The sequence below is a fragment of the Rhinichthys klamathensis genome, unplaced genomic scaffold (assembly GCF_029890125.1).
Source record: "Rhinichthys klamathensis goyatoka isolate OS25496 unplaced genomic scaffold, OSU_Roscu_1.1 h1tg000635l_1, whole genome shotgun sequence".
In the NCBI taxonomy this organism is placed as follows: Eukaryota; Metazoa; Chordata; class Actinopteri; order Cypriniformes; family Leuciscidae; genus Rhinichthys; species Rhinichthys klamathensis.
The window spans coordinates 717,753-744,577 of NW_026607081.1; the positions used below are offsets into that span (position 1 = coordinate 717,753).

General features: G+C 38.2%; 1 protein-coding gene across 9 annotated transcripts in view; it reads right to left on the reverse strand.

Moving 5' to 3' along the window:
- The window catches only part of map7b (microtubule-associated protein 7b), a 44,327-nt gene extending 21,072 nt beyond the window's left edge, over positions 1-23,255 (reverse strand). The window contains exon 1 of one of the 9 annotated variants that reach the window (XM_056241224.1): positions 23,189-23,255. In XM_056241224.1, the coding sequence (XP_056097199.1) occupies positions 23,189-23,234 (46 nt within the window). In that variant the 5' untranslated portion in view covers positions 23,235-23,255. Of the gene's footprint in view, positions 1-9,318; positions 9,425-14,145; positions 14,292-23,188 lie in introns of those variants that run through there. The other 8 variants (XM_056241222.1, XM_056241228.1, XM_056241223.1 and 5 more) reach the window with 8 other exon arrangements.
- Between the last annotated feature and the right edge of the window lie 3,570 nt (positions 23,256-26,825).

The window sequence follows — 26,825 nt, forward strand, 5'->3', positions numbered from 1 at the left end:
AATGTTCTCTGAATCTCTCTAATGTGTCTCTGAATTCATGAACTGCCTACACAGGCAGCTTGTTATGCGTTGGAACTGAGCTATCAGGATATTATCCGATCTATTTCTGTGTGCGATCCCTGAGGAGGTGACGGCCGTCACTTGCTCTAGATTTCAGGACAATGTTGCTCCTGATTTATCCCAGGCCAAACTCCATCCGACCCAATTTACCCACTTACCAAAAATGCAGGATATCAGATACCACCTTTCTGAGACAAACAATGGGCAAGGTCTCAAATGATTACTGAGGGCAATTTCTGAAATCATTATATTCCAGAAAAAGGGACATTGATGAAATGCTTCATTGTTTCATATTTCAGTCAGTCAGAATAACCTCAGTTTCTACCAGCCCTGAACACACACAGACTTCAATACTACAGTAATACAATCTAATCTAGTCATCAGTTCTCTACTGAGACTTATTAAAACGCAGAATACAGGTTTATAAATCCCTAAGAGAATGTAAAGCCAAAACATGAGTCTCTGTGTGTGTGTGTGTGTGTGTGTGTGTGTGTGTGTGTGTGTGTGTGTGTCCAGCTGCGGCTCATTAGGCATAAAAAAAAAAAAAGTTTGGTTCCGGTTTGTTGTCAGTTGAGGTAATGGTCGGTAGGGATTTTTTTTTTTTTTTTTTTTGTGGCAGCAAGGGATAGGTAGGAAATTATTCAGGGCTCGACCTTAAGCCTTTTCATGTGCTTGCCCTCCGAACAAGTAAATCTGTCATTCACATCAAAAAAGTTGCTTGTCCGGATTTTTTTAAATTTTATTTATTTATTCTGAAGCAATATTCTCATCAGTGTTCAATCAGCTTTGATATTTAAATTGGGATATTGTAATATCTGCACCTTTGAAGGGAATCCCCTCGCCCAATCTTATTAAATGCCCTATAGTGTCGTCTTATTCTAAATAAATGAATTTATTGATCAAATTTAGGAATTTAAAATGAAAGATGAAGCATACTGTTACCCTAGGTAGGGCTGATAAAATTAAATATTTTACACTGAAAAATTACAATTGCATAAAATAATGTTATGAAATTTATTTAAATGTATAAATAAGAAACATTGGAAAGAAGTATACTAGGCTACTTATAAACATAACACTAAACTGCCAATAGGTGGCGGCAGGCGGCCGTATTAATGAGTGAGTCATTGATTCATTAATTCAAACGATTCGTTTAAACGGTTGATTCATTCAAGAATGAGACAGATGTTAATGAATGGGTCATTGAATCTTTGACTCAACCGATTCGGTCAAAATGCTGAATCATTCAATAATGAAAACAGGTCGAGTGTTCCTGTGAGATGCGCCGTGGTTCTGCTGTGATTTTTGTTTGGAACTATTTTCGCTGCAGCAACAGAACAAAAACAGCCAATATTCATCTAAAATGTAAGTGACTTAATTTTAACTGTTTATTGAACTGTTGTAGGAAATCAATGTCACATTTTCAATCGTGATATGGTATTCAGGAAAAATAATTGAGGCTGCTTAACACATGTTAAAATATAGAAACTCCACATTTAGATTTTTTATAGGCAGTATGTTGTTAACTGTGTGTGTGTGTGCGCTGCGCTCATGTGTGTCGATTTCTCCTCGAGAGGCTGCGCGAGCGTCAACAGCGCAACCTCACCGTCAGCAGGCTAATGCATTTATTATCCACAATCGATCGCAACTTACAATAAATGTAATAAAATCAGAATCATTCTCTCGGTTTAGTGATTCCCTAGTTATTTTTTTGTTTGTTATTGATGTTCTAATCAGGCTACTTGTCCGTTCGGGCAAGTAAAATTCTCTAACTTGTCCTTCAAAAATCCATTTGTCCCCCGGACAAGTTAGACGGGCTCTGGAGATACGAAGCGCGGCAGGTTAGAGTGTTTTGGATTGCATAAAATAATAAAAGAAACGAACAAATACATGGCGAAAGAAGTGGTAGACAGCAGAAGAGGGTATTGGGATTTGGGATGATTTTTAATGAAACTTGGGAGGCGGATGGAGGTTACTCTTTAACGCATCATGTGGTGTTTGTGCGTGCCTATGAATGCATGCATTTGTATGTGTGGGTATATGAATAAAAGTGTCCTAAATGACAAAAAAAAAAAAAAAAAGACTTGTATATGTATTATAGTTCAGTTTGACGAACGATGTGTGAACGACCATGTAGCTGCCTGTTTGTTTTGCTGGAGGACAACAGGCATCTTGCATCGCGTGCTATAAAAATACGGTGCTGTACAAAAACGTAAATTATAGTTCGCCTCAAAGTTTTTTATTTGCGTATTTATTAATTTTTTTATTATTTCTTCCCCAAGCTCATAAAATAAATTTGGGTCGCACATAAATTGACAGGGTCGGTCGGAAACCGGAACCAAACAAAAATTTTTTTTATGCCTTACTTGTCGGTGAGGGAGACCCAGTGGCGTTTAACCCAAAAAATACCTGACAGTGAATCATAAGCCCAAATGCCCAAGTGATATGGACCCTTCATGCTCCAGCATATTGTGCTGTGCTACTTGCAAAAGACAATCCTAAACACAAATCCTACATCGCTGCACCTTAAATGGTTTGATCTTTGTTAAATGCCTCTAACGGAAGGCAAACGTGGCTGAAATCATCCGATATGTGCACCATCTATAAACAAACCTCAGGCTATTGTGGCGGTGAAACTTTAACATGACACCTGTGGGGTGTGTTTGTGTGAACACCTGATTTTGCCTTCATTTAGCTCGCTAGTAAAGGCTTTTCACTTGACCCATAGCATTTACTCAAATGCCCAAGGGGTGCAAAAACAATCAAATCTCAGAACGAAGTCAATGTTATCTAGTCTATACATTCTTTTGAGATGACAAAAGATAGGCTACATAGTTACAATACCATCACAGATCTTTCCTCTCGAGATTAGACACTAAATGCATGAACTGAGCCCCTTCAAGCAGGTTTTGGACTTTCCTTTTTGCATTTTCTCTCCATTCCTGCACAGAACATACCAGCTCATGAAACTTTGGTCTGAGGCCCATGCCTGATTAGCTTACTAATCTGTGTCCTGAATGCTGGGCTGAACAGGCTGGTTAAGTATGTATTGACGGCAGAACAGAATAAACAGGACGACACACAGACACCATCTACAGCAGGGCCGGATTAAGAGTTCAGAGGCCCCTGGGCACAATGTCTTGTAGGCCCCCCCTTAGGCAGGCCAAATGTATATTTTGTCCAAGGACATTTTAATATGGCATTTACAGTTTTACTGACTTAAAAGGAACTTTGTTGTACTATACTGGAGTAAAGTTCAGGTCGTTCTTTCCCATAGGAATTTGTAAAACTATGTTGGGGGGAGGACCTCTGTGCCTCTAGGGGGGGGATTTTACAATCGATTCAATGAACACTTATGTCTCAAAAATCGATCAGGATTTTTCCACAAAAGTGACAGCCCTACGACCTACGCCACTGTAGCGATTCCGTGATGGGCGTCTTTTTGCTAAAAAGACAGGCACTAAGTGCAAATATACGCTCCGTTATCTAAAATATTTTTTTTCTTCCCCTCGCTTGGGCCACAAGGAAGCATGGCGAACGGAACTTGCAATGAATACATTTTATCAGACAGGCCCTCGCGGCCTCAAAACACTACCGGCCCACCGGGGAAACTCCCGACTCTCCCGATTGCCACTCCGCCCCTGGTGCCCAGGGCCCCTTAGATGTCGTGGGCCCCTGGGCAAGTGCCCAGTTGCCCTAATGGTTAATCCAGCCCTAGCAAGCAGCATTAATGAAATCATCACTTGAGGTAGTTGCACAAACTTTTGAACAATTGTTTAGACCACAAATACGCAGAGTGCTAACGATGAACAGGGCTCAAGATATGACGGCATATAGGGGTGGTATATTTACATACCGTAATATAAACAATATGCAAAATCTCAAGAGTCAATATGCACTAACAACATTTCTTGGACTTTGGGCTTTGTTAGTATATTGGCGGTTAGATAATTATATATATATATATATATATATATATATATATACACACACACACACAAAGTAACAGCCTAATTATTCACATTTATAAAAAATAAAAAATCCACAGTGTGCCGAAATGTAGACTATGTAGTAGAAGGAGGATTTAAGGAAACATTCTCCATTCGGGCTCTCTGATAATCAAATAAGAAGAAACCGATAGCTATGCAAACTAAAACACAAATACAGGAACACATCCGGTGTGACACTCTATAGCCATAGTCTTATTTTCTACTCCTGTCAGTGTTGTTCATCTTGACTCTTCTGTGAACGGTTTCCATGCCAGTGTGTGCAGTGAAGCAGAACTGCTGAAGTCAGAGTGAAGCTAGCTGAGGTCTGAAGATAAAGCATCACATAAATACTATGTAAATCAGGAGCCTGCTTTTGTTACACAAGATAATATATGAGGGGAGGAAGAGAAAGAAATACCTGCTAAAACCAAATGCTTGTTTACCAGCTTACTACACAATGTTGTGCTGCAAAATGACATGGAAAACATCTCAATTTGCACACAATCCATCCGAAATAACATCTGAGATTAGGATTAATGCATCACAAATAACAGTGTGCTGAACGTAGCATTGCAAAGGAATATGGCGTCCAGGAGCGTTTCCCAGGTGTTAGATGATATGACTTTAAGGGCAAAGGTCAGAGTTGAGATCAGTGTCGCTGAACTCGAGTTCACTTGTTTGTGAGCAGACAGACTCTGAAATCAAATGCAGCCAATAACATGTCTTCTAGTCGGCACATATTTAATCCGGGCAAATGGCAAACATCTTCATGTTTTAGCTAAATTTAAATATTTTACTTAAATATGAATAATTTTCAAATTATATCTAATTATAGGGCTGGCCGATATGGCCAAAAAATCATATCTCTGTATTTTTTGGTTGAATGGCGGTATATGGTATATATTTCTCTGTATTTTCTACATTTTTCTACTTATTTTTTTTATTTTTTATTTCACATCCTGCCCAATGTTGACCTACAAACAATGTTCATATTGAAGGCTATGAAAACAAATATAGTAAACCATGTAAGCTCTGGTATTATGTGCAAAAATCTTATTACATTATAACATTACAATCTAAAAACAAAAATTTGTAAATTCACTACATTAAAAATAAAAATAAATGCAATCAAAAGCACAGACTAATTTACCTACATTACACCATTACAATAGTCACCTTAGAGTTACTGCGATCATAAAAATACACTCACTTGTAGGTTTAAAATTCAACATATGGCACATTTATTGTCCAACAACAAATATTTTAGCAATATGTATATATTAGTCAGAATTATTTTGCTCCTAATGTTTTGCGCTCCGTCTGTTTGGCGCGCGCACATGTATCTGTCAGAGCATCTGACGGGGCAAGCCGCTTTAAACTATACGCGTTATATCTTACCAGTTATTTTAAAGCCCTTAATATAAAGCATGGCTCATGTTTAGGACAAATTGGATGATGCACTTTCCCCGCATCAGCTATTTTTTCAGATGCGCTGTGTATAGTAAGGACACAGTAGAAAACGTTTCAGCCTCGACTCTCTATCACCATTAGTATGTTAAAAGTTGTAAAGAGTACCAAATTTAACAAAACAAAATAAATGCAAAATTAGAATTCGTGAATATGTAATGGTATTCACGGTATAGCAAAATCCATATCATGGCACAAGTAGTCACAGTCATACCGATATAGCGCCCACCCCTATTTAATTGTATTAAGAGGCATCATTTCAGTAAGGGGGAAAAAAGCTTTTGGCTTGTCTCCTGAGGCCACAAAGAGGGTGCAATGAGCAAAATATGAATGCAACGCATTAAACAGTTAATTCAAAGTGGCTGCAACTAATGATTATTTTGATAATCGATCAGTTGGCCGATTAGGCCATCCTTAAAAATATTCTTGTTTGCCGTAACCCGACCGACCCTGTCAATTTAGGACCGACCCAATTTTTTATTTTTTTTCCCTTTTAGTCCGACCGACTTGCCGGTTGTAAATTTGCATTAAGACCGATCGATTTTTTTTTACTCTTCAAACAACTAATACAAATGCAATAAAATATCAATTATATTATAGTAAGCAGGCTACGTTCTTTCTTTTAAATAAAAACCCGTGGCGTCATCTATGATGATTATGTTTACACCATTGGTTTACGCATGTCACACTATGGTCTGTGCGTTCGATTCATTTCATTCACTGTCAATGGTTCGCGCTCGGTGATGATGGCTGCGGCGCGGCTGCTTGTGAAATACGTCTGTATGAGCCTACATTTAGTCGCTCATTATTCGAAATTCTTAATCGTCAAATAGGGAATAGATGTTAACGGCCTTTTCTCGGAGCGCGTCCAGCAGCTCGTCACGATATGGCCGCCGCGAACGCGCATCACACAGCAACGGCAGGCTCTGACAAACACACATAAGTATGGGAAGCCAAGCACACCCAAAGTGGGACGAAACGGCGGGGTGTTACAGAGTTCGCGCAGCGCGGACATGTAGCTAATCTGCGTGGCTCAATGGACCGAGACGCGCGAGCGCGACAGACTCGACAGCGCAGGGAGGAAGTGTTTGCTTGCGCGACCTAATCTCACCAGCCCCGCGCTGACCAATAAAACAGCACATCCCATACCGAAATGTACTAAATTACACTAAAGAAAATCGACCATTCCATAATATGCGCCTAGCCATTTGACCTCACTGATTTCCGTTAATAATAGCAGATGTTTATGGGTCCAATTTAAACGAATAGTGCCAAATGCGCTGTTTTATTGGTCGGCGCGGCGCTGGTGAGATTAGTCATTAATTTATTTGTTTCCCTCTGAAAATCCACTCTTTTTCCCCAAATGAATGCAGCTGGAATTAATGCAATAAACATGTTTTTTGACAAAGATTTCAAATTGTTTGTTGTCTATAACCTGTATCAGAATCAGATTCGCAATGGTGCGCCCAAAGGCATGGGTTGAAGACACTGTCAATGGCGTCACGATATGCAAATTTGTTTACATTCATACCGACGTAATCACCATGACCAAAATTGTCCTTTTTTTTTTTCATTGAATTTTGAAAAAAAAAAATATAGACCTACCTACCGACCCCTTTTTTTTTTTTTTTGCTGTTACTGCAAACCAAAATATTTTTAAGGATGGCCTTATTTCTAAGATTAATCGGATGGGGAAAAAAAAAAAACATTTTATTTTTTGACAAAACACACTATTCCACATCCTGCCCAATGTTGTCCTTCAAAAAACGTGCCAACTGAATGCTATAAAAACATATATAGTGAATAACATGACTGTGAAAAAAAATTGCATAACGTTTATAAATCATATATAATTTCGTAAATTGCATAAACAATTTATGAATGAAAAGCATCATGTATTTATGCATGGTTTAATACAAAGAGCCGAAGCGCCGATCACACAGAGTACTAGAGGTGGGAATCCTTTGAAATCTCACAATTCGATTAAAATCGATTCTTAGGGTCACGATTCGATTAAAAGTCAAATTTCGATTTGATATATGCATAGATTTGATTGTTTTTTTTATTTAATTTTTTTTTGTATTGTCCGTGAAGCCCCCCTCCTTATATATAAGATTTTATTCATAATAAATTACATTTCCTGCCTTTAATTTTTCTGAATGTAATACTAGTTTAATTGTTTATATTCCCCTGTTACAGTTTTGCCATGTCTGTTTATTATATTGCATTTTAAGGGGCTTGTTTTGCCTTAATGTGATATCTGGCAACTAGGGGTTTAACAATATATTACGTCACAATACATTGCGTTACAAAAATGTAACAATATGTTATATGTATGTATCGTGGATAATCACCATCTGTATTGTGTATAGTTCACCCAAAATAAAAATTACTGTGAGAGAAAAAAATGTTTGCACAAGTTTACTCAGTACTATATAATGTTGAATATAATGTATCATAATGCAATGGGGGAATATTTGTGGGTCCTGATGATGTCAAATGTCTTATGTTACCAGTAAAAAGTGGCCTACATATTATTTTAAATATATCTAGTGACAGAGCGCAAGCATATTCTTCTAAAATAATTCTGTATTTTCAGCTTCAGAATCATGAATAATTTTTTTTATTCTGGTGTCACTATTGTCCTGTGCATTGGGTTACCTGGTTTGTCCTGTGCATAAGTCCAAGCCTATTCATTTCCACCACAATGTAATACCAAATTTAGCATTTCAAATCAACAGTACATTTTTTGTTAACCTTATGTTTTGAAGGAGTTACACCGCACACACGATCACGACTGGTGTCAGACAAACAAGACTAAAGAACTCAAAAAATAAATAAACTGCCCGCACACTTAAATCCTTTAAGCAAATTTAATCACCAAGCTTTCGGTCAAAAGACCATCCTCAGGGCAACCTTATGTTAACCTTATGTTACCATATGTTTCAGAGTTTTACAATAATATATTATCGTGAGTTCACTATCGTGATATGTATTGAATTGTGACATGAGGGTATCGTGACACACCTACTGGCAACCCTTCACCTGGAGCTTTAATGAAGAGGGAAGAGTTCAGAAGAGACTAGGACAGAGCAGCAGTATCCAAACTGAACAGCTACTGTTGGTGGAGTTATTTAATAAGGTAGTTTAAATTATACACACCTTGTAACCAAGCCTTGTAAACAATCATGTCTACAATCAAATCATGTCTACAAAATCCTGACTCCAACAGGACAGAGGCACCTTCTGTTTGATTAACGTTAGCAACCAACTCAACTAAACAGTTAAACTTCAACACTTACATGTTTCATTTTTATGAGAAATTAACATACTGCTTCGTTTAGTGCTAGAAAGCTCAATCTGAATGACTTCGGTTGCCCTTCATGACCTACACAAGACCAAAGAATCAGTTTACTTCTTTAGCACAGGGGTTTTCAAAGAGGACCTCAAGGTTTAGGGGGTCCACAGAAAACTAAAATTATTTTTGAATGCACTTTATCAGCAAAAAATAACCAAAATATGCATATTCTAAATGAAAAGCATTATAAAAATGTGTTTCAGAAATTATATCGTGATTAAAAAAATATATATTTAAAAGAATAATTTTCACAGTTACAAAAAATTGCCAATTGTTGTTCATGCTTACGATTTGTCCACACACAATATAAATGGGTCTGTATGCATTAATATAGCCTAGCCTTTATATTTTAGGAAGAGTTTCATATTCGGGGGATCTTGGCATTAAAAAGCTTAAACCCCTGCTCTAGGAAACGGTGAACTGCACATCACTGACAGCTCTTACCTTGAATTTCACTCATGGTTTTGGAGAATTTTGGAAAAGCCCATGCAAAACTCGTCTACATTGCCAAGGAAGAAATCCTAATCCAATACATCAGACCCAACCTCACGCATACACAAAAGTCCAAAGGACGTGACATCCATCACAGGCTGACGAAAATGTGTGTGCTGATTCATTGACAAATAAAAGAGAGGACAATGTGATGGAGACATGGATGAGACTTTCACCACACCCCTTCAATCTGAGACCGATCAAGAGGAGACAGTAGATCCCCCGCTTTGAGCATGTAAAAGTGAGATTACAAATCACAATTGTGTGTGATTGCAGAAAAAAATATGCAAGATTAAAGAGAGAGAGAGAGAGAGAGAGAGAGAGAGAGAGAGAGAGAGAGAGAGAGAGAGAGAGAGAGAGAGAGAGAGAGAGAGAGAGAGAGAGAGAGAGAGAGAGAGAGAGAGAGAGAGAGAGAGAGAGAGAGAGAGATCAGCGATTAGTGTGCAATTCTCCACATGGCACCAGATACGTGTGTGTGTGTGTGTGTGTGTGTGTGTGTGTGTGTGTGTGTATCGGAGCGGGAAGGCTCAGAGATCTGAGCAGCTTAGCAGTGGCTAATGCTAAGCTTACAGAGAGAGGAAGAGAGCCTTACCCTAACCAACCAGTACAAGACAACTCAGAAAGAACGCAATTTAACACTATTTGTTATTCCAGAGCGTGTGTGACAACATCTGCGGGATTTTAAGCCACCAAACATTCAGGCCTCTCAGTTATTATGACTCATCAAAACAATGTGAAATGACAGTCTTTTTGAGTTGGATTTTGACATTGGGATCAATAAAGTAGACCTATTAACATTTGAATCTTATGTTGAATGCAGTTTTTCTCTCAGCAAGTGATCAATGAACACTAGACACATTTAGTGTACTGACTAGATTTACTGCCCTGCCTCCCCTGCTAAACAACGGGGTGCTAGTTTATCCAGTGAACACTTTGGGAATTGAACAAGAGAGAAACCGTAGCATACCAACACAGAATAACAGTACAGAATAAGGCTAAGTTAACATTCAGTATTTGGGGTTGAGCACTGCATACAAACAAGCGTGATTCTAGAAATGTCCTGTTCACACAACAGCCAACAGAAGTAGGTCAAATACCTGTCCTTTTTCAATTATTGAAAAACTAAAGCTGCACGATTTGGGGAAAGTTTATTAAATAGAAATAAAATCAAATATTATGAAAAAATAAACTTTTACTTACACTATTTTAAAATTTTACCTTTAAAATAAAAAAATCGAGTATTTAAGAAAAATAAAATTAAATTAAATGTAGTTTACACTGGAACAATACTAATATGTATCGCTTAATTAGGTCTAAATTTCTTCATTTTCAAACATTAAACCATCAAGCTTTTATTTTGGCAGAAAACCACTATAGCTTCTCTTTTGTTGACAACAGCTGGTTTACAAGTGATTCTCATTAGAAGATTTGGAAGATGTTTGGCACATGTTGTGTGTTCTCAAATGCACATTAAGTGACCCAAAGTCACTATGCAGATCACTTTTTAGAGGCACACAACTTTTTTTTGCATTAGATAAGTGCCTATTACCAACATAATACAATCTATATTTATTTAATACATCCGACCAGACCTAACTGTTTTATATATACAAATATATGTGTTTGTGCACATGATCAGGAAGCAACGTAAGACACACATGAAGACAGGGTGGTGACGGCAGTGCGTAAATCTAGTTGTTACCCCTCCCACTTCTTCTAGTTTTACTGAGATATGTTATCCCGTGCGAATTGGCCATTATTATTACAGACGTCCTGTGGTAAAATTACATTACGCCACCTCTCCATGTTAAACTAGTCCCGTCCGAATAGGGCTTTAGCAATGCTTTTTACCCAGGGTTATGAAACCCTACCACTTTTGAAGTGTTAACCCCCCATTTCGATGGCAGTACTCATATTTGCGTGCTTTGGACAGTCAAGGTAACACTGCATTGGTAGCCCGCATAAACAGTAAATTCAGCTTTTGAAAGGAGAAATGTCAAATGCTGACTGAAACTGAGACAATTTGAGTGAAGAAGAGACCATTACTAATACTAAGATGCGCAATGCTATAACTTATGTAAACAGGTCGCGTGCTGCATTCCTCCAATCAATGTCACTGACACCTCAAATAAGAACGTTAAACAAGGGTTTAGGGATGAACAGTGTGAATGTCAACTTATGAATACCCAGGATTGATTGTTAACCCGAGGTAAATTATGAGCATTGTGAAACATGAAACAGGATAACCCAGGATTCTGTTTACCTGGGTTTTAGAATGACCCAGGGTTAACTATTCAAGAGTGAAAAGCCCTTCTGAGACACTGGAAAAACCAGATCATGAGCTGCCTGTGCAGAAAAAACACAGTGCCACGCTTCACTTTACACACAGCGCATGCATTCATTTAATGCACATTGTATCCTTTGTGATTTGATAATCACATATCAAAATTTCAGTTTTATTTAGCCTAAGTGTAAGTGTTTGTAATGTCTAGAGCAGTGGTTCTCAACCGGGGGCCCATTAGGAGGCCTCAGAAATGGGAGCCTCAAAATGACTTAAAATACTATAACTAAAAATCAATTTCTTTTTTTTTTCACCCCCTCAACAACTGTGTTTTGTTTTTTTTCCCTTTCAAAAACAGGGTTCCCACTGTCTTGAAAAAACTTGATAAATGAGGAAGGCTAATTTTAAACATGTGATTTCCATAGACCTGGAAAAGTCAAGTAAATGAGTAAAATCTTATAACTCCATTGCTTTTTTTAAATTTCGTGAATTTACTATATATTTGACTAGTTTTACTAAGTTTTAATTAGTGCTGTCAAACGATTAAAATATTTAAATCGCGATTAATCGCATTAATGTCATAGTTAACTCGCGATTAATTGCAATTAATCGCACATTTTTATCTATTCTAAATGTCTCTTGATTTCTTTTTGTCCCATTATTTTTTTCTCATTTTAATGCTCTTATCAACATGGAAAAGTGGATCGGCTTGCTTTGTGCAAATGCTTTTTATTGAAAACAACATTGGCATATACTGTGTTCAATTTCACACTAACATTCTCACTTGGAACAAATAATCTCTCACACAATGTACCACTATCCATCAATAAAAGGGTGAAAGAAATACTGACGAGGTCCTGATATTGACGAGGGGGCGGAGAATTCGCATCAGCTGTGTGTGTGCTTGGCCATCATCAAGTGGCATTTCCGATTTTGGAGACAAAAGGGTTGAGAGTCACTCACTAGAGCAACAGAAGCATTAGCTCAAGTGAGGCAGCAGTGCTTTGAGATCTGAGGGATTTTTGACCCAGCTGAGCCACACTGCACAGTCTTGTGACCAAAATCTGAGCATGTGAAGAGTCATTCCTCATAGGTTGAAGAGCAAACAACCACATGCACTTGTGTTAGATTTACATGTTAAATGTGAGGTGGTTTAGGCTAATTGTCATTAGAAAGCTTACATAAGTGATTCTTCTATGAAAGAGATCTGTCATTTCAGACCAAGAAATGTAAATATTGAATACTGGCATTAATCTACATCCCTAATTATTACATACAGCTTTTAGTCTCAGTCTGAACGTTATCCACCTTTATGTTGAGGCTTCCAGTCAGCTAACCGAGCTGCTGTTTACATTCCTCCTACCGGTGGTCATGTGACCCACCCACAGCCTAGGACATCCAGTCCAACTTGACAGTCATCTGCCACTGTGGCGACAATGGGTGGGGCAAAACAGCCACACCTAACAAAAAAAAGAGAGCAAAAATCTTTTCCTGCTCAGTCGAAGTGGTGCTGAAACGCTAGACACTCAAGATGGGTAAATGTGTTTTTCGCCTCTTCAGTGTAATAGATATGATGTTAACGCTCACCATAGACTGACATCATTTTCTGTACTCTGTACTCACAAAACTGACAATGATATTTGTGTATGTACACAGATACTAGCAGAAATTAGCTTACAAGGATACTAAAAAAACTAATATTAACTAAGTAAAGCAAGCAAACATTTAAAAATGTAGCATTTTTGTATTTAGGTCAAACGCATGAGTGTTTAAGAGCAAAGGGTGTGTCTCAATCTCAAAGCCTTGTGAGCTGCCTAACTAGATTGCCATTTTAAGCTTCACATCTTTGATGTCTAAAACTGCTGTCTCGGCTGGTAGCTCACTTAGTTGACACACAGCCATAGAAGACTAAAGAAATTGCCAATGCAGACAGACACAAAACATTAGCAGATGAGTATTAAAGGCCACACTTTAATTACGCACATGAATCAGGGCACTAAATGAGGTTGTCCTGAATTCTCAAAAGATTTTGAATTGTATGCACTTTGGTTTTCATCAAGACTAAAATTTATAGAGATTAAATATATTATTTTAGATTATATAACTGTTCACGGTTTCAAAGTTTCACCATTTAGTTTTTTTTGTTGCATTTTTACAATAGTGACATGTTATTTTGAGAGACTACATGGAATATATCTTTTAAATTTACTTAAGCAAAAAATGTATGTACTAATTATATATCATTTATCATCATGACTTTAATTAAGCATAATAAAATATAAAAAATATTCACACATCTTTAACCCTGCACTTCTATGCCATTATCTGATCCTACCAACCAGTTCAAAGTCAAAAATACAACTTTTAACAACAACAACAAAAGCTGATATCAATACATGCAAACAAACCCTCTTAATAGGCCAATTATTAGCTAGGCACCCCTGAGAGCAAAACCCCAGAGAGTTTTTTAATCTTTCCTATCCTGACCTCCCACATACCTCCTCCTTTCCTGCGTCTCTTGCGACTGCGCTGTCCCTCCTCTTCCTCAGCGATGGTGGAGAGAGACGGGATAGCCGACCTACAAGCCCCCCTTCTCGTCCTGAGGGGGGCCGGCATTCTCCCCTCTTCTCCTCTGTGTCTCTCTCTCTCTCTCTCTCTCAGTACTCAGTGCTGCTAACAGCTAACACCCCACACATCTCCTCTGAATCTTCTCAGATAATACAGCATGCGGTGGGAAGAGTGACAGACACAGTAAAAGCTGCAAGATGCGGCAAGACAGATTGAAAGGAAAGAGAGGGATGAGCCAAAACTCTTCCAGTCCAGCCCAGCTTATACTGACGCTCCTGTAATCCACAGAAACGGCCGGCTCTCTTCCTCCTTAAGCCTGAGAGACACGACTGCTCTAGTTGCTGATGCTGATGCTGCCACTGTCTCTCTACAGGTCTGTCTTGCTCTCTCTCGCCCTCTCCCTCTCTCGCTCTCTCTCAGGCCCTTATAGAGAAAGTAACACAGACTGACAAATGCACTGAAACACTGCCTTACACACACACACACAGCTCTCTGTTTCCTACTGAAATATTCAGCATGAAGACCAGCAAGGTGATGCAGCGGATTAACGGACACCATGACAGCTACATTATGGCACACAGAATAGTAAAGGTACTCCGAGCGGGATTTTTGGGTCAAATTCAATGATTACCGATTACTGAAAGCAGTATTGGCCGATACCGATCACCATCAAAATAAATAATAGGCCAATTATTCTTAACACCAATGTATTTTAAGTAGGCTACATAAAAAATAAGAGATTATCATGAATTGGCAACTCTTTATTTATTGGTGAGCTATGTGTAATATATTCCCTTCCCTATCTTTGAGGTGATTAGGAACAGCAGAGCTTAACAAATATAGCATTCCTGTAAAATTATGAATAAAAATAATAACAGAACAGACTTTATCAACAGACAGTTATCAAATGTAAAACAACACTGCATAGTCTTCACTGTATTAAGTAAATATAGATTAACCCTACTAAATAGCAGTGAGTGATTTTTTTTTTCTATGGCTACGTTCAGACTATCAGTCAAAATCAGATTTTTGTGCATATCCGATTGAAATCCGATCAGAATGAGCTAATGTGAACAGAAAAAAAAGGAGAAAAAAATCACATGAAATGTAAAAATCCGTTTCAGGCTACATCCATATGTGGTTTGAAATCCTATTCAAATCGCAATACTGCATGGAAATTCGTTTCAGTCTGACCACGAATTTCGCGTGGTTTGTGCATAGACAGTAAAAGAAATGGACACAGCGACCCCATAGACTTCAACAGAGAAAAGTGAAGTCAATTAGAAGCACTCACTTCCTGATGGCTGAGCGACTGCGCAGGCTCAAACTAAGCTTGACGAAGTTGATGTGACGTGAGCAACCTGTCTGACAGTTGTAAGTCTTCTAGTAGCTGGGCCAAGAGGAATCTGAATCATTCCCTTCCGAATCTTGCAGAGACGGAGAGCGTCCATGAGCTCGCAGCAGGATCAACTTTATGACTCTCTATGGGCTTCTCCCTTGTCCCCCCGATTGCCCGTGAGCTTCTCCTCCAGTCTATGCGGTAATTTCTCAACTGTGCGACAGAGAGTCGCATGGTTATGACGCAATCGTTAGCCTACTTTTACAAAAGCTGCTTCTATAAGCCATAATGTAAGATACAAAGTAATGGAGCCTTTTATACATTGTCGTGTTTCTTTAGAAATAAACAATGGACAAATGGAGTCTTTAAACGCCTCAGATGTAAAGTTATTCGCTGTCAAAGTGATGCCAAAATGAATGGGAGTCAATGGAATGCTAACAGCAGGTGAAGGCTTGGTAGCCAATGGCGGCCCCCGGGGAGACTTCAGTTTCCGGCTGATGGATTACCCCCTTGGGTTTGTGTGACTTTCTCATGACACGTAAAATGTAAACGTCAGACGTTGTTATAGTAAACATGCTGAAAGTCGCTGCCGAAACAATGGTGTGTCGTTGCAAAATGCCGGATGAGCAAAAAATGACAATATCCAGACATGTTTTGAAACCGGAAAACGCACAGTCCAGTGTACGGCTACACATTATCACGTTGTAAAATTTAAATAAGACAACATCTCGATTGCAAACCCCTCCACGTTGCGGTTGTTTCTTTTGCTGTATGCCTACCAACGTAACGTCATTGCCATAGAAACCAATGCAGATATTCCGGAAAACGAAAGAGCTGCATGCACACACAAATCGGATCTGAACAGTTGTGATCAATAATATTAGATCAGATTCCAATCGGATTCACAAATAATCGGATTTGGACTGACAGTGTGAACGTAGCCTTTGTCATTTGTTGTTTGATTAACCTTAATGACACAGACGGGAGAAGGAATATTAGGCTGCTTTCACTCGAAGGCTAAATGCGCAGATCCAATCCAATCCAATCCAAAGAGAACAGTCACTACAATTAAAAACTGAACGTGTCTGCTTAATAAATCGTGAGCTGAACGAGAGCCGAAGCACAGATCAGCAGCATGAGTCAGATTTCATTTATCACGAGAGTGAGGATCTGACTGACGAGGTAATGGCAGAATATTTGGTGTCAAAGCGAAATGTAAAAGCGCCTATTTAAGCGAATTTGTCATTGTACTGTTTTGTTGTTGTGTTATTCATCAAGAATAATAGGCTAATGAACTCACCATTCAAGCAATCCGCCCCCAAATTGGCGCTAATTTGAAAGCGAAACTAATGGCGCTTTTCCACTGCTGGTACGGCTCAGTACGGTTCGGCTCGGCGCGGCACGGTTCGGCTCGCTTCGCTTTTCCACTGCTTGGTACGACTCGGCTCAGCACGGCACGGCGTGGCTCGCTTTAGCTCGGTTTGCTTTTCCACTGCAGTTAGTACCGCTTCAAAGTGGGTGGGATTATAGTCGGACCGTTATAGTTTATCCGCTCCTCGGCAACCAACGAGACGAACGTCTGCACTTCGTCCACTGACCACGATTCAGCTTTTTTCTTTTTTATGGAAGTTTTCTTTCTTTCTTTTTTCTTCAAGCAAGTCAAGCAAGTAGTTTTAAAACAGGTGCTAAAGTGGTGGCTGTTGTCTACTGGCTATTTAAATCTAGTGGGTTTAGTGTCTCGTGTCGCAAATACAATGACGCTGATAGTGACGATTCTGTCTGTCTGACCAATCAGTGATCTGTAGTGTTTTCACGTCACATTTTAGTATCGGTACGGTACGCTTGGAACCTCAACAGACCAGGTACCATTTAAAGCGAGCCGAAGCGAGCCATACCGTACCATGCAGTGGAAATGCGCCATAAGTGAGCCGTACCGAACCGAGCCGTACTGTACCATGCAGTGGAAAAGCGCCAAAGCGTGCCATACCGAACCGAACCGTACCGTTCCATGCAGTGGAAAAGCACCATAAAATGCGCACGGCCGCACATGTCCACGGGTGCGGAGCGAGCAGAACAGAGCGTTCATTACATAGGAATGAACTGAAAACGCTCGCTCTGCTCCGCACAATTATGAATGCCTGTGCGGACCTGTCCTGCGGATTTAACTTTCGCCTTTAAAGGGTAACTAAACCCCTGGTCAGAGCCTGACTCCACCCACTGGCAATATTTGAAAAATGCTGGAAAAGTGGGCGGAGCCCAGCGGAGATAGAGGGGATGAACGGATACTCTATCCTGATCGTTTTCAATACTCGCAATTCCAACTCCTGACTCGCTACAGTGGTTTTGACGAAACAAGATGGTTTTTATACTGCCATGGGCGTGGTAGCTCGTACCAAGGGCGTGTTAAGCTGAAACCTGCTTACGTCAGCTCTCACCGCTACCGTCACGAACTACCGCAAACATCCAATAGGAAAATTCAAGTGCAGTAGCCACCGTTCAACCTGAAGAGGGCAGCACTCAGAGTTTTTACACCATATATTGTAGAATTAAAACACTTTATACCCAAATGTCAAAAAAGTTACTCGAATCAATGAACAGCACTAATAAAGCCCCATGTCTTACAGATCATTAACTAAAAAAAGTAGTTTTAGTGTTTAGTTACCCTTTAAATCACTAGCGATTTAAAAGCCCCCGCCGGTGATACCGGTACCAGTGTTCTCACACGTTGATTAACAGGTGGGAAAATATCCTCACCATCACATACCTAATACTCACCAAGCTGGGCATTTTGACATATTTCTGTGTGCATGCATTTAATAGTTTAGGCGAGAACCCGAAGCTCAAAGCTCACTTTGCATGTCCGTGTTCTCGTCTCGGAGCGCACGCACAGAAAGCCGCTTGAGGAACAGTTGTTACTTTCACGGCTTAATGCAATGTCTCCGCTCTACGCAAAGATGTTGCAAATTTATTGTCATTTTCAGTAGGGATGTGCACGAATATTCGAATTTTCGAATATTCGATCTGTAATTATTATTCGAAAAATAAAATATTATTCGAATTTTATCGAATTTAAGAAGCCGTGGCCTAAATGCTTTGCTGGCCGTAAATGCAGTGAATCCCTGATAAATCCCAAGCACTAACTCGCAGTTATAATTAAATCCTCTGGGTGGCGCTGTGGCGCGTGTTTAACAAGTTGTTTGTATTTGATCACATAATGTCGTCGTCGTCTGCCTCGCGAAGTTTGGAATTAGACTACTTGTTGAAAATGATGTTACTAAATGATCTTACAGAATGGAATTACTTTTGATCAAATTAATTAATTAATCTGAGTTATAATATCATCAACACAATGAGAAATCACATGAAATCCAAACAGCAGGCGACTGAGGAAAGACAGCTGTCCATCATTACGACTGCAGGTAAGCGCAGCTGTAGCGCGAGTGATCCGAGATGATAACTTATCTCATAGCAAAATGATTTTTTTTAGACAAATACTTCCCTTAAGTTTCATTGAGGGAGACCGGTTTAAGAACAGAAAACGCAAAGTACTGTTAGAAACTTGCTGTTAGAAACACCATGACCGTTATCTTTGTGTCTTTGAATCGTCTGTCAGCGCAGCGCGTTTGGCTGCATAAATTGCTGGTGGCGCCCCTGCATGTGGATATTATTGTTTTTCTCAACATAAACGTGAAACAATATAAATACGATAATCATGCTCATTTAAGTGTACGTGTACGCTCTGTTCGATATCTGGCGCAGTCTGCTACTCTGCTTTATTAGGCGTTTTTTTCCCACTCGAGCTGCTTGAGCTTAAATCCTTTTGTTCTTTATATTTTGTTTACACATAGGCCAACTGTTTAATGTTTTCAACTAAAAGAAAACTTTAACATATATTTTAAGCTTGTTGTGTATATTGCCTAATCTTAAGCTTGTTAAGAAATGGTGACGACAACTTTAAAAAAAAAACTTAAATTACGTCTTTTTCGTTAAAGGTTATTTAAATAGGCTAAACGAATATTCGAATATTCGATTTTTATGAGCCCGAATATTCGAATGCAATATTTTTGAAAAATGCCCATCCCTGATTTTCAGACACTTCCGTAAAACTGCCAGACCACTGAATATAGTGAAGCAATTTTAGCTGTGCATAGAAAATTTGTCTCACGAGTTCTGCGTCATCTGATCTGCCTTTATAGAGACCACAGATTAAACCATATAAAGATATTATCGGCCGTTAACGGTCCGTGACCAATCAATCGGAGCGCCCTTACAGAGTAGTGGGATACAATGGACTGGAAAGAGATGAATTATAGCCCATTGAAATGATAATGACAGGATTTTGCCCACGAAAATCAAACAACGGTAAATCCGACCACACCATAAAACAGTCGTCCCACATCAGACATTTCAACACCAGCTCACATATGTTCACAAACAAATACACAGACTAGGGACAACCAAAAGAAAGCTGCTTGTTTTGAAAGTGACTTCTTTGTGAGCTGTGCTTCATACAATGGACCTTTTAGCCAGCAACAATTTGCCAATATGCCGCTAATGTGACCGCACCTTTAGCAGTGAGAAGAAGTGTTTTACATTGTACTTTAAACATTAGATGTGGCTCACATATGCCCTCAAACAAATGATGCTCAAACTAGGGATGGGTCGGGATGATCGCCTAGTCATCTAACAGTGTATGAACATCAAAAGAGCTGTGAGTTTGCTCAAATTGAATGTGATGAGTCAAAAGGATTGGTACGACAACATCCTTCCATTGTGTTGTGTTTGCTGGCTGCCTGCAAATCCAAACAGTCTGATCTGATTCACAAACAAACCAGTTAGTTTTGGCATTTATTTGATAGGGACAAAGCATGTTAATGAACATTTGTATAAAATACCAATTTTAATGAATTGGAAAAGTTATGTTTTTTGAATCAGTCTACAAAATACTGAATCCAGACGACAAGTTATTGCTTGTGTCCCACTCTTTACTGCCAGTGGATAAGGGTATGTGTGTTTATGAATGAGAAACAGCTGATAGTCAGTTTACAGCCAACAGGTGAATGACACGTAAAGATCAACCTACCACCTACTGCAAACTGAAAGCATCATATATGACTCTCACACAAACACAAAAATTGCTATGTATGCAGTAATGAAATACAGTAATCTGATAATTTTTTTCCCACACACTTAGCAGTGCACAGTCGACTACAACCACTATAATCGCTAATGTAAATCCTTTTTCTACTTTAATCCACTATACCACCAATATAAATAAGGCTATTATAAGTCAATTCTATGCACAATTATTCCCACATATTCTGTTAAGAAACTCATGTGTGATATAATATGGTATTTAACATATGTACCTGTATAGGAGACCCTTAACATGCACTGTAGTACTAATCTTCAATGCATGTTGCACGAATAAGCCAATACCTGCTGAACGTATGTGTACTGAATCCATAAAACTTGGATTTGCAAACAGATTTGTGTAATGATTGCAATCCATCTTAACTAGCAAACATTAAATACAGTATTCAAATGCTGAAAGTGAGATTAACAGCTTTTTGCAGTTATGAACTACGCAGCCATTTCAGATTAGATCTGGTAACACTGAAAATGCATTTACCGGTACTCATGTGTCATTTATTCACATTGCTTACTGTCCTGAGCAAATAAATGGAAAAATTTGCATTAAGCACTCATAAATGGAAAGGTCTGATTCATTTAGATGCTAACTCATTCAAATATTCAGAGAGGGGGGATACAATTAGCATAGCTACAATGAAGCCTTCATCAGAGCTTCTCATAGAAAAGGATGCCGCATCATCTACACCTCATGTTTCAGTCATATTACAAAAACAATTGATTCCTTTATGCCCTAATATACAATATTTACTAGAAATTGACTTAAAAACATCTGAAACTATGTATACACAAGGGATAGTTAAAGTGTTAGTTCACCTCAAAATGAAAATTATCATAATTTACTCACCCTCAAACCTTCCTAGGAGTATATTACTTTCACCAAACACAATCTGAGTTATATTAAGTAATATACTGGCTCTTTCCGGCTTTAAAAGGAGTGAATGGTAAAAAAAAAAAAAAAAAAAAGCGCATCCATCATAAAAGTAATCCATACGGTGCACAGGTTAATAAAAGCCTTCTGAAGTGAAGCAATACATTTTTGTAAAAAAAAAAAAATCCTTATTTATAACTCTAGAAACTATAATCACTGGCTTGTGGCTTCCGGTATTGGCCGTACACGAATCTAGTTCAGGCGGAAGAGTGACCTCTGACACGACGTATCATTTACTCCCATTATAAAGCTTGGAAGAGTCAGGATATTTTTAATGTAACTTTGATTGTGTTTGGCTGAAAGAAGAATGTCATATACACATAGGATGGCTTGAGGGTGAGTAAATTATGGGATAATTTTCATTTATGGGTGAACTAGCTAAACCCTTATATTGATCAGCAAAGTAAGTAAGGTTATGAGCTGATGTTGATCATCTGGAAATAATCAAATATCTTTAGATTTAGCACATTGATCTATACATCTATAAAACACTATCATGCAACTACTCTATCACTCGATTTCCGTGTCTTATTTTTCTCAATTCATAACAGAGAAGGAGGCACAGGAATCTGATCTTTGCCCCTCCAGCCCCAGTAACAGACGGTAACCTTACACTTTAACTAGTAACACTGTTGTTGTTGTCCGTGCCTACAATCAACTAAAAAAAAAAAACTTAGAGTTTGGAGCCACAAAGGGAAAGTAAAATCTCTGTTAATCGACAGAATTGGGTAAGGTTCATCAAGGAATGGACAAATATCTAGGCTACCTGACCAAAATGTATAACTTTATTCATCACAATCTAATATGGTTTACTGACTTCATGCAAATCCGAAATAAAGCATGTCTACAAGCCGTAAAAAAAAAAAAAAATTACTTTCCTTTTCTAGCAAGTTTTTAATTCTCAAATTGCCTTAGGTCATTTATAATTTCAATAGTTTTTCAAAGTGATATGGGTTCCATCAGACATTTTAGTCACCAGGATTAAGACAATTTTAGATAATAAGAAGTGAATGAAGATGACGTAGGCGGGGTAATCTCCATTTACAGACGTGATTCACTCAACTGAATACTTATCCAACAAACAAAACCCATTAAGATAGTATGATTACATCTGACTATTTAGAGCTGGTTTCGCGATATTTATTTTACTGTACAAATAACACAACAACACAGAGTAACAGAGATAAAACATCAGATGTGATCGCGAGCGCGCACGTAACAGGTGTTCCGCTCAAAACTGCTTCAACAGCGTTTAAACGCGTTTGAACTAATTATACAGAGCCAGTGTCACATAAAATCATAAACCAATGTTGTTTTCTGCGTGAAAACTGATGTAAACACCCGCTGGCAGTGCTTTGGCTCAGCGTTTAGGCTGATTTACTGATTTAATCCCTTTCCTCTGACCGGCTCGCGCTGCTACGGAGGTTAAAAAAAGTATTATTTCGTGACAAGTTTAACCAACCAGTTTTAAACATAAAGGAGAGTTTGGTACACATGTTTGGAAGCGGGATAGTACTTTAGGACAAACTTTACACTATATAAATAAACTCACCTTGGCTGGAACTCTGACAGACGTCGCTTCCATCCCGATCCGCCATTTCACCGACGTCACATGAGAGGATTAGATTAGAGAGCGCGCTTAGTACAAAAGCCTCTAGCGGACAGGTGCAGAATATAACAAATAACTAGACAGACAGACAGAACATTTTTCTATCAATCTTGTCCGTCTGCAAGAGCTTTTTGCTTATGTTCAGTTTCATTCATTATTTCTATTAGTTTTAATAAATTGTAGGCTATTAAATAGTCAACAATTAAATGTTTTTTGGTTATTTGTTAAATGAATTTAATTTTAAATTATTTTATTTTGTATTGTATAAAATGTGTTTAATGCTTTAATTATAATATTAAATATTTTCTCATTACATCGTTTATATTTATTATAGCCTATTATAATTGTTATTTATTTATTTATTTATTATAATACGTATTATGACTAAGGCTATTTTAATAAAACATTTGAATATCTACAAATATATTAAATATTTTTAATTAACACACTTAGCATGCACTTACGTGAATGCGTTGCCATCTAGATATTAGCCTACCTTTATGTTATTTGTTAAATCCATTTCTGCTTTCCTTAGACAGCAAAGGGTGATCTTTTGAGAAATGTGAGATATAAAAGTCTTGTTGCGCTCTTTTAATTTGTAAATACTGCTTAACCCCATGGTGGGACATGGCCACATTTTTTTTTAGGATTTTATTCTGGCATTCATTGCTCAATTCATTGTGCTTAATCGTAAAACTGGCCTTTTGAGTATAGTCTAGCCTTGAATGACCTACATTTTTAATGTTACAAGTGTGTATGTGTTTTCCATGTAATATTATGATATATCCAGAAGGTGGCACCAATTTACAGTAGATTTTCACAACTTCTGTAAAGGGTAGGCCTATATGTCCCATCTGGGCCTCCATGATCTTATCATGACTGTTTGAATAACGGCTTCTGTGAGAATTAGTTTTAGGATTATTACAGTTTTTCCTCAGTCGCTTTGGTGCATTTATCAAATCATCCTTAATATTTGCAAAGAAGTATGTGCATTCTCAAAACAATTCGTACAAACAGAACCACACATTGGATTTCCTGCAAAAGTCTGTAACTTTACTCAAAATCTTTAGTTCAAAAGTAAGTATTTATGTCAATGGACATATCAGTGCCATCAGAATGAAAAGTCCTTGTGTCATTGTTCGCAAACAAAATAAGATATAAAAATGCTTAGTCATGTTGTCAATAAAACACTGCACTCTGTTAGTATTACCTGGTGTAAACTATGGCAACAGTTTGGATGACAAAGCTGCGCTTCTTCTGTATGCCATATATCCATTTCAAAAGTACAAATTTACACACTACTGTACGTGAGTTATTGATTGAAAGAGACTGGATAGGATTCACAGTTACACTTTTACTAGTGGTCTGACAAAAAAACAACAACATTACACTAGTGTGAAAAGAAAAAGAAATAGGGACACAAAGGTGAAAATACAACATTAGAAAGGCAAACACGGACAGACCCCTCAGGCAGAACATTGCTTTTGCATGCAGCACTGTGTATGCTTTCCAATTGAAGGTTCATGAGATGCAACTTTGAGTTATTTCAGAGAACTGGTTTCTCATTGTTTGATACATTCTATTCATTAGTGAAAGTCAAGATTCACCTAATTCATCAATTCATGGCACATTTACAAAAAGTCTAATAGAAATGTGCAGAAAATATGCTTGACATTTTATGACAACTATACCGTTTTGCATTTAATGACTTATACGATCATGGATGTAGTGGAGGCTAAACGCACGTAAACGCCGTTTACGCACCTCCCAATATTCGGAAATAGCGTTTACCCACCTCCAAAGTGCGTTTATCCACCTCTAAATTGCGTTTATCCAACTCTAAATAGCTATAAATTAAGCTTATGTCGTTTTAGTTTCATATTGTTAATTATTAGTTAGTTTCTTAGGTTGTTAAACCTAAGACGAACTCTTTCATATTGCGCTGCATTACTGTCAGTGTTGTTGACTTTTACTGACGGTAAGGTTGCGCTGTTGACGCTCGCGCAGCCTCTCGAGGAGAAATCTACACAAATGAGCGCACACACACACTCAGTTAACAACATACTGCCTATAAAAAATCTTAATGTGGAGTTTTTATATTTTTAACATATGTTAAGCAACCTCAATTATTTTTCCTGAACACCATCACGATTGAAAATGTGACATTGATTTCCTACAACAGTTCAATAAACAGTTAAAATTAAGTCACTTACATTTTAGATGCAATATTGGCTGTTTTTGTTCTGTTTCAGCAGCGAAAATAGTTCCAAACAAAAATCACAGCAGAACCACGGCGCATCTCACAGGAACACTCAACCTGTTTTCATTACTGAATGATTCAGCATTTTGAACGAATCGATTGAGTCAAAGATTCAATGACCCATTCATAAACATCTGTCTCAATCTTGAATGAATCAGCCGTTTGAACAAATCGTTTGAATCATGAATGAATCAATGACTCACTCATTAAGACGGTCGCCTGCCGCCACCTACTGGCGGTTTCGTGTTATGTTTAAAAGTAGATCATTCTTTCCAACGTTTCTTATTTGTAAATTTAAATCAATTTCATAACATTATTTTATGCAATTGTAATTTTTCAGTGTAAATGGTTTAATTTGATCAGCCCTATAGTGTCTTATTATTCGAAATAATTGAATTTATTGATCAAATTTAGGAATTTAAAATGAAAGATGAAGCATACATTTAATAATATTGGGGAGGGGATGCCCTTTAAAGGTGCAAATATTACAATATGCCGATTTAAATATCAAAGCTAATTGAACACTGATGAGAATATTGTTTCAGAATAAAAAAAAGAAAAAGAAAAAATAAAAAAAACCTGACGAGAAACTTTTTTACTCGGACCAGTGAATGACAGATTTACTTGTCCTAAGGTCAGGACAAGCGTATGAAAAGGCTTAATGTCGAGCCCTGCCTAATAGCAATGTCATCAGGACATCAGGATACACATACGCAGTGGCCCACCTTACCGGGTGACCACGTCGTGGTCCACCAGAAGTTATAGTTTACCCACCTCTTTTTTTACCACTACACCTCTGTATACGATGAACCAATCACTAGATGTTTTGAGGGGTAAGACTATTGCACAGAGAACTATACATTTTGAGCAACATGGCATTAGCAACTGATAATGTAGGAAACCACAGACAATTGTACATAATCAATTGCAGGAATGTACCAAACCAATCCCAACTTGTTCAAAAGAATGAGAAACGGCTTTGTTGATGTGCACAAGTGACTAAATGATGTGGAGGTTGAACAAGTAGTTTTGAGAATTTCATTTCTGATCTGAGAAATGCATCAAAGAGACAGAGAAAATTTGTAATATCTCAGTATAATAAGAATATAAGTCAATGACTGCAAAGTGCACCAATGGGGTGTGTGTGTGTGTGTGTGTGTGTGTCTGTGTGTGTGTGTGTGTGTGTGTGTGTGTGTGTGTGTGTGTGTGTGTGTGTGTGTGTGTGTGTGTGTGTGTGTGTGTGTGTGTGTGTGTGTGTGTGTGTGTGTGTGTGTGTGTGTGTGAATTTTGCTAGCCAGTTGTTATTTTTGGGCATGACAT